The sequence below is a fragment of the Mustela nigripes genome, chromosome 7 (assembly GCF_022355385.1).
Source record: "Mustela nigripes isolate SB6536 chromosome 7, MUSNIG.SB6536, whole genome shotgun sequence".
Taxonomy (NCBI): Eukaryota; Metazoa; Chordata; class Mammalia; order Carnivora; family Mustelidae; genus Mustela; species Mustela nigripes.
Window position 1 is genome coordinate 19558481 of NC_081563.1, and position 9457 is coordinate 19567937.

Consider the following 9457-nt stretch of genomic DNA (forward strand, 5'->3'; position numbering starts at 1 on the left):
GCCTGGGTGGCTCAGTGGGTTGGGCTGCTGCCTTCGGCTCAGGTCATGATCTCAGGGTCCTGGGATCGAGCCCCGCATCAGGCTCCCTGCTCCGCAGGAAGCCTGCTTCCCTCTCTCTCTCTCTCTCTCTGCCTGCCTCTCTGCCTACTTGTGATCTCTGTCTGTCAAATAAATAAATTAAATCTTTAAAAAAAAAAGAAAGAAAAAAGAAGTAAGAATTATTACAGAAATTTCCCAATGTTGGGACGCCTGGGTGGCTCAGTTGGTTGAGCAGCTGCCTTCGGCTCGGGTCATGACCCCGGGCTCCTTGCTTGGTGGGGAGCCTGCTTCTCCCTCTGCCTCCTCTGCCCGCCTCTCTGTCTGCCTGTGCTCACTCAATCTCTCTCCGTCTCTGACAAATAAATAAATAAAATCTTTAATAAACAAATAAATAAATAAAAGCTTAAAATAAAATAAAATCTTTTAAAAATTAAATAAAATAATAAAATAAAATAAATCTTTTATTTTTTAAATAAAAATAGAATGGGGCGCCTCAGTGGCTCAGTGGGTTAAGCCTCTGCCTTAGGCTCAGGGTCCTGGGATCAATCCCTACATTGGGCTCCCAGCTCAGCAGGAAGACTGCTTCCCCCGTCTCTCTGCCTGCTTCTCTCCCTACTTGTGATCTCTTTCTGTCAAATAAATAAATAAAATCTTTTTTAAAAAAATACAATAAAGAGTTCTAAAATTTAGGATTTTAAGTTTAGTATATCCAATAACCTTTAATTTTTTTTTAAGATTTTACTTCTTTCTTCACTAGAGAGAGTACAAAGAGTGAGCAAGCACACAAGTAGCAGGAAGAGGGAAAGGGAGAAGCAAACTCCCCACTGAGCAAGGAACTTCACACAGGGCTTGATCCCAGGACCCTGGGATCATAACCTAAGCCGAAGGCAGATGCTTAACTGACTCAACCACCCAGGCACCCCCAAACAGCTTTTTGTAGTGAAAACACAATGCCTTTCACCAACAGCAAAACTGCACAGCCAGCCTTTTAAGAGAAAAAAAATCTGTATAGGAGGAAATAGCAAGGAATTCTGCAAATGTGATGCTATTCTCTAAGCTCCTAACAGAATTCTGGGAGATGCACAGAAATTTTTCTTTTTTTAAGATTTTACTTATTTGACAGAGAGACAGTGAGAGAGGGAACACAAGCAGGCAGAGTGGGAGAGGGAGAAGCAGGCTTCCCACTGAGCAGGGAGCCCCATGTGGGGCTGGATCAAACCCAAGCCCAAGGCAGACACTTACGAACTGAGCCACCCAGGCTCCCTTGTATTTTTAATTTTTAAGAAAAAATTATAATAAAGATCACGGGTCCTGAAAATTTCTAAGACTTTCATTTTTTCTAAAGCATATTTTATTTAGATGTTTTCCTAAACACCTTTCTGTTCATTATATATATATATATATATATATATATATATTTTTTTTTTTTTTTAAGATTTATTTATTTATTTGACAGGCAGGGATCACAAGTAGGCAGAGAGGCAGGCAGGGAGAGAGAGGAAGAAGCAGGCTCCCTGCTTAGCAGAGAGCCCGATGCGGAGCTCGATCCCAGGACCCTGAGATCATGACCTGAGCAGAGGCTTTAACTCACTGAGCCACCCAGGTGCCCATCATTATATATTTTTATCATTATATTTGGTTCTTTTTAGAGAAAGAGCACATGCCCGCTTGAGCACACAACTGAGGCTGAGGGAAAGGGAGAGAGAGAATCAAGCAGTTTCCGTGACTTAGTGGGAGCCTCTCACACGGCTTGATCTAACTAAACCCTGAGATCATAACCTGAGTGAAATCAAGAGTCAGATGCTTTAACCCACTGAGCCATCCAGGCACCCCCCATTGTATTTCCAGTTATTTTTCATTTTTTGTACTTCCTACACAAAGTAATTAAACTCTGATTATTCCTCTAACAGAATTTTTTTTTAATTAAAAAAAATTTTTTTATTTAATGGACAGAGAGAGAGCACAAGCAGGGGGAGTGGGGAGAGGGAGAAAGAGGGTCCCCACTGATCAGATGCGGGACTGGATCCCAGGATGCTGGGCCACCCACGTGCCCCCAGCAGAAAAAATTTTCTATCTTCCATCTTGTTCCCCATAGTTAAATAACTCTAGGTAAATGACAAAAATAAAAATCTATGTACACTCAAAATAATATTAACCACTAAGGGAACTCTATAGATAGCATCCCCCCCCCCAAAAAAAGCCACCTTTTCTTAAATCAAAAAACCACATGCTAAAGATATACAAGACAGACTGCTGTGCTCCTCACCTCTAACACCCATACTTCACTCCTCATACCTGATCACCTTATTCCCAAGATATCCAAAGGTACTTCTAAGTGTGTAACTCTATGGTCTGTCTCTCTGTCCCCTCCACTTAACAAGCACAACAAACCTGTCCTTTTAGGACAATGCTTCCCTAGTTGTGGTGCATAATAAGGGAAAAGTCAAAAAAGAAAACAGGATCAACAAGATTGTACTATTTCAAAAGCTCTGCTTTATAAAAACAGCTAAATTACTCAGGGATGTCATTAAATATTTAGACGATACAAGGGTTTTGGTTTTGTTTTGCTTTGTTTTGTTTAAAGAATGAGCGTAACTGGGTGTGCTCACAGTTCAGTGGAATGGTCCTCAAGATCTCTGGCTTACTACAAATTTTTCTATTCAAACTGCACCAAACTCTATACTATAGATCCAAATCATTTCATAACCATCACTGCCACCCTTCAAATTTAAAACATGTGTGGCTGTTAACTAAATGTCTGAGTAATGCTTTTTATAATTAGTGTACTTATATAGGGCAAATATAAGATCAGTCAGATGGTCCTATGTGGTGAATGACATTCAAGTTCTGTGGAATCTCAACTCTATTATCCCTCTCTCTGGTGTCCCTAGTTACTGGAACCAGTTTATACACTTTATTTAATCAGCCTCTTAGCATAATTTTACTATCTAACAGTAATTATGAATCTTATTATCTTGTTTTTTCAGACTGTTCATAATAACCTTACATCAATCGGTAGCTCTCACACATCCACACACTACCTTCCACCATACATGGATATATTCACTTATAATTAATTGTATTTATCTGTTGCTATATTATTGGTCAGAAATATAACCCCGTTTTAATAGTGCTCCCAAAACAAGACAGCTCTACAATGCATGTACCAAGAACACAATGAAATAAGATATAACTTGTTTTCATAAATAACTTTATTCTTTCCTTGCTGAAACTGTTCCTAGAACATTTGACCTTAATGCTTATAAGTTTCTTAAGATATACTTCTCCTAGTCCTCTTAATCTTATAAATATATGCAACATTTCTTAATTTAGGTCAAAGTTAGTTCCATTTGCCAGATCACTGATTTTCTGATCTCATTATTTTGAAATATTAAAGATTTACTTTTATCTATTCCCTCTACATTTACTTCTAAATAGGACTTCCTACAAACGGAAATCTTTTGAATACAGGGATTTAGTTTAATTCCTCACTTTACAGATGATAAACCAAAACGAGTAAGGTGATTTTTTACACTTTGGCTACTAGGGAAAGACAAGTTTTAGTGTCAGCATTCTCTTTCTAAAATTCATTTTTACTAAGATTGAGGCCTTACATTTGCCAGAACCAAATAATACCAAGCCCCTTGAAGAACTCACTCAGTACTCTACTTAATAAACGAGCCTTTCCATCTTTTAGATACTATTTTTCCGCATAGCTAGCTAGGCATGAAATGTTTATTATGAATTAACAAATATGTTAAGTATAGGAAAATCTAATCAGCAAATGCAAATTTTTCCTACTTGTCACCATCTCCTAATGATTAGACTATTTTATCCAAAGAGATCATAATTCAAAAGTACTCTTAAGATTCTAGAGACTTAATTCACATAATTAGGGTTGTGGTCGGCTTACCTATAATTAAAATCTGCCATCTTTTTAAAAAAAAAAGAAAGTCTTGAGGTACTCATCAAGTAGAAGAGAGCTTAACAGCCGCCTGTGAAGGAGCAATTTCCTCACCTCCAAAAAAAATTATTTCTAGAATTTAGAAGGAAACTATCAGCACAGTCACAATTATGAAGAGAGACTGTTAAGTGAAAACACTCAATAAATAAAACGTGCTTTTATTAATTCACTAACTTTTCACATTTCCAACTAAAACAAATACAAGCTTAAGACTCATCAATCCCCTATCACATCAAATTTACAAAACAAATGCACAGGGTTTACAAAAATGCACAAGATTGAATAAACAGCAGGATCCAAATGTGGGGAAATAAATTAAAAAGACTGAATAGTAATATAACAAAACATTAACAAATATAGCTGAAGGGTGAAATAAGTGATTTCTTATTTTCTTCTTTATACGTTCCTTTAATTTTTCAAAATTTCCCAGTTTACATTTATTACTTTCATAATCAGAGAAAAAAAACCCTCATTTAAAAAAACAAACCGTACATCATATAAAAAAGGTTCATTTGGGAAGGTTCTCCATATTATACAAGTAAAACTGACATGATTCACCATTAAAGATAATATCTCCACACTTTCTCAGTTTTCAATACTAACATGCTGCTGTTTTATGTCCTATTACTTTTCCACTGCATCGCCTAATGTTTCATTTCTACATACATTCACGCTTTTCCTTTTTTTCATACGACACAATGAAAGTCTCACTGAGCACTTAAATTCTACCTCTAAACCCCGTTATGAAAAATTAGGGGGAAAAACAGATGCTTTTACCTACTAATTACAACTTCGTGAACCCACCATCACTTTAACTACGGAAAAGTCAAGGCCGGGTAAACTACACGTCCCACCATGCATTGCTGCCTTGTTCAGAGTAGATCTCTACGGAAACTGAAAAAAAAAAAAAAAATCTACAAGTCCCACCTGTTACTTCGTTTCTAAACACCTCCTGCACTTTCAGCTTCAACAGCAAACAAAAACAAGAGCCTCGTGACCTCACGTTGGATCTGGGAGCCCAGACGAGCAGGGGACCCGGGGTCAGGCGGCATGTCTGCTATAGCGGGTAAATTCTACCAAGATCCAGCGCTCCTCTCTTCTTTCCGGGGCTGGGTGCACGCACAAGCCTTCTCCTATCTGCATCCAATGGGGCCTCTTCAGCCGCACAAGGGAGAAGAACCGGTTACTGTGCAAGCACAACAGACTTCCCCATGCCGGGGCGGGAGCTACCACAGAGTGGAGGTGAGAGCGACGTGACCCCGAAAGGCAGCTTCAAAACACCAAGGGGACTCGTTGCAGACGCAGGGAGAAGCCACAGCCCCGCGGCGACCCTCTTCCGCTGGGCGCCTCCATTCCCACAGGGATCACAACCCCGACACTAACCGCCGCCCTCTCCGCGCGGTTTTGTGCCCCCTTCAGCCGGGTCGCCGGGCCAATGACCTCCCTTCCCCTGCGACCGGCAGGCGGCGAGGAAACAAAATTCTCCCGGGCTTCCCCTTCGCTCCCTCCCCCTTACCGTCTTGGCGGCCTCCGCCCAGGTCCTGCCCTTCTTCCTACGGCCCTTTTCCCTCATGTCGGGTCTTGAACTGACTGGGAGGCTCCCGTGTCCGGGCTCCGGCCGCCCTCCCTGCCTGCTCTGCCCTGCGATGCTTTTCCCGCGGTGCCGGGAAAGGTGGGAGAAAGGGGAAGTCAGGCCGGAGGAGCACCCAAGCAGAGGAAGCGACGGGGTGGTGCGCGGGGGGGCGGGGGGGGTCTATGGGGCGGCCGGTCCTCCTGCTGCCGTTGCCACTGCTACCGCCGCTGCCATATTGGGTCCTTACTGTACGGGCAGCCGCTACGGTCACGTGACCGCTCCCGCGCGGCCGTCACTACTGTACGCAGCCGGCCGCGCGAACGTGCGCGCGCGCGCCCCCGCCTCCCGCGCTGGCCTGCAGAGCGAACGAGCCGGCGGTCGGCAGCGTCTCCTCCCTCCCCCGCCCTTCCGCTCGCCGCCTATCCTTTGGAGCATGCGCGGGAGGGAGGTCCGACGCTGATGTGCGCTGATGTGCGCTCACGCCTACAGTGAAAATCCGCCTGCGGAAGCGGAACTTGATCCATCCCGGAAGGCTTAGTGAGCGTATGCTGACCGCGTGCTGCACGCCGCGGTGGGTTTAGAACATTGGAAGAGCCGGACTTTTACCTCAAAGGACGATCTTCCTGGCTGTCACTTTCAATAAGCCTCCTACTTGTGTTTTTTTCTTTGTCCATGTTCATTTTTACAAAGGTTATGTTTTTGACGATTTGCAACAGTTCTCGTCTGCTTACTATCCCCTTTCGATAGATGAGAGATGAGTTTGAGTGACGTACGAAGCTCATCTGTCCAGGACGCGGAGAAACCAAGAATCAGTTCCAGCTCGGAGCCCTTTTTCCAGCTCCTACAATGTCTCTGACACTTAGATGATTCCCCTCGCGCCCCCTCCACTTTTTTTTAAAGGCCACAAGTAACATCCGGGCTTTTTCAAGTGAAGAGTCTCATCAAGGACCCAAATGGTGTCTTTTTTGTCTGGGTGACCTCAGTCACTGGCACAATGCCTGTAAATATCAGGAAACGAATAAATATTTGCTTAACGATTCATCTAGGTCTGTGGTCGGAAATCTTTATTTGTAGAGTCAATAGCATCCTGAAGAATCCAGAATGTGGCATCTTCCAGCGTATTATCCATGTTTTTATACTTTGCAAAGTAAAACGAACTCGTGTACTAACACCTCCTTTTCTCCAAAATACATCTGCTTCCAGAAATTGTTTCCGGTCTAGTTTAGTAAAAGGCGAAAGATGTATGACATCTGAAGAGAAACCAGAGTAAATCTAGCTCTCTACTATATTTTAAAATAGGACTGAGAGGCTGTTTCTTGGAAGGAAAGAATGGTGAGAGCAATCGTTAACTTGGAATCCATGGTTTGGTGTCAGAAGTTCATGGACCCCCTAAATCTATGAACAATATTTTTGTGTGTAATTGTGCATTTTTGGGAAAAGAGGATTCGGAGGCTCCTGGCTAGCTCAGTTGGTAGAGTGTGTGACTCTTCATGTCGGCTCTGACTTCTCGCCCTACAATGGTGATGGAGCCTACTTTTTATTTTTATTTTTTTAATAATTTATTTATTCATTTGAGACTGTGAGAGCAGAAATACAAGCAGGGAGATTGGAAAATGGAGAAGCAGACTTCCTGCTGAGCAGGGAGCCCGATGAGGGACTCCAATCCATACCCTGGGATCATGACCCCATCCCAAGGGAGATGCCCAACGACTGAGCCACTCAGGTGCCCCTGGAGACTACTTTAAATAAATAAATTAGGGGCTCCTGGGTGGCTCAGTTGGTTAAGCAACTGCCCTCAGCTCAGGTTATGATCCTGGAGTACTGGATCAAGTCCTTCCCTGCTTAGCAAGTAGCCTGCTAGTCCCTCCCCTTCTCCTGCTGTCTCTCTCTCTCAAATAAATAAATAAAATATATATTTTTTTTAAATTTCGGGACACCTAGGTGGCTCGTCGTTAAGCGTCTGCCTTCAGCTCAGGGCATGATCCCCTCGTCTTGGGATGGAGCCCCACATTGGGCTCCCTGCTCAGCAGAGAGCCTGCTTCTCCCTCTCCCTCTGCACACTGCTCTGCCTACTCGTACTGTCTCTCTGTGAAATAAATATATTAAAAAAGCAAAAAAAAAAACTGAGGGGCGCCTGGGTGGCTCAGTGGGTTAAGCCTCTGTCTTGGGCTCAGGTCATGGTCTCAGGGTCCCGAGATCCAGCCTTGCATCTGCATCTGGCTCTCTGCTCAGCAGGGAGCCTGTTTCCTACTCTCCGCCTGTCTCTCTGCTTACTTGTGATCTCTCTCTCTGTCAAATAAATAAATATAATCTCTTTTTAAAAAATTCTTTTTTTCAAAGGGGGATGTAATACCAAAAAAAAAATTTTATTTATTTTATTTATTTATTTATTAGACAGAGAGAGACACAGTGAGAGGGAACACAAGCAGGGGAAGTGAGAGAGGGAGAAGCAGGCTTCCCACCAAGCAGGGGGCTCAATCCCAGGACTATGGGATCATGACCCAAGCCAAAGGTAGACACTTAAGTATTGAGCCACCCACATGCCCCAAAAGACCCAAAACAGTCTTAATGGGAGTTTCAGAAGCCATCTAGATATGTGCTTATAGTTCTCCTTCCGGCACTGATTAAACAGCTCCATAACAGTAATTGAGATGGGTTTATTTTCACAAATCCTTTTAGGAACTCATAGCATTATCCATAGCACTCAAGATACGTACCATCTCCCTCTAAACCGTAAGTCTAGGGGCACCTGGCTGGTTCAGTCAGTAGAGCAATAGAACATGCAACTCTTGGGATGGCGAGTTGAGCCCTACCTCAGATGTAGCAATTACTTAAAAATAAAGTCTTGGGGGACACCTGGGTGTCTCAGTCAATTAAGTGTCTGCTTTTTGCTCAGGTCATGATCCCAGGGTCCTGGGATTGAGTCCCACACTGGGCTTTTTGAAAAGCAGGAAGCCTACTTGTCCCTCTGCCTGCTGTTCCCCCTGCTTGTCTTCTATCTCTCTTTCTCCAACAAATAAATGAAGTCTTTATTAAATAAATAGACAAATAAATAAAATCTTTATAAATAAATAAAGTAAGTAAGTCTTTGGGGTTGAAATACCTGGGTGGCCCAGTTGAGTTGAGCATCTGACTTCAGCTTGGGTCATGAGTCCAAAGTCCTAGGATCAAGCCTGGCATTGGGCTCCCTACTCAGCAGAAGTCTGCTCCTTCCTCTGCCACTCACCCCACTTGCACTCTCTCTTTCTCTAATAAATAAATAAAATCTTAAAAAAAAAAAAAGTCTTGGGGCGCCTGGGTGGCTCAGTGGGTTAAAGCCTCTGCCTTCGGCTCGGGTCATGATCCCAGGGTCCTGGGATCGAGCCCCGCGTCGGGCTCTCTGCTCCGCAGGGAGCCTGCTTCCTCCTCTCTCTCTGCCTGCCTCTCTGCCTTCTTGTGATTTCTGTCAAATAAATAAATAAAATCTTAAAAAAAAAAAAAAAAAAAAAAGTCTTGGGCACCTGGGTGGCTCAGTTGGTTAGGCTTTGGTTCAGGTCATGATCCTGGAGGCCTGGGATTGAGTTCCACGTTGGGCTCCCAGCTCATCGGGGAGTCTGCTTCACCCTCTGACCCTCTCCCCTCTCATGCTCTCTCTCACTATCTCTCTCTCAAATAAATAAATAAAATCTTAAAAAAAAAAAAAAAATCTTTGGGTCACCTGGGAGGCTCAGTTGGTTAAGCACTGGACCCTTGATCTCAGCTCAGGTCTTGATCTCAGGGTTGTGAGTTCAAGCCCTACATTGGGTTCCACAAGGGACATGGAGTCTGCCTAAAAAATAATAATAATAATAATTCTTGGGGTGCCTGGGTTGCTCAAATGGTTAGGCACCTCCCTTCAGCTC

The 9457-nt window shown here is 43.3% G+C and overlaps 1 protein-coding gene and 1 long non-coding RNA gene across 2 annotated transcripts in view; one reads left to right on the plus strand and one right to left on the minus strand.

The window, feature by feature from the left end:
- Positions 1-6317, minus strand: part of ASXL2 (ASXL transcriptional regulator 2) — a 136441-nt gene extending 130124 nt beyond the window's left edge. The window contains exon 1 of the mRNA XM_059405277.1: positions 5520-6317. Within this exon, the coding sequence (XP_059261260.1) occupies positions 5520-5576 (57 nt within the window). The 5' untranslated portion in view covers positions 5577-6317. The remainder of the gene's footprint in view (positions 1-5519) is intronic.
- Positions 4152-6617, plus strand: LOC132021193 (uncharacterized). The gene is made up of 2 exons (XR_009405263.1): positions 4152-5245; positions 6324-6617. It is a non-coding gene; the product is annotated as an uncharacterized LOC132021193 (long non-coding RNA).
- Positions 6618-9457: the final 2840 nt, after the last annotated feature.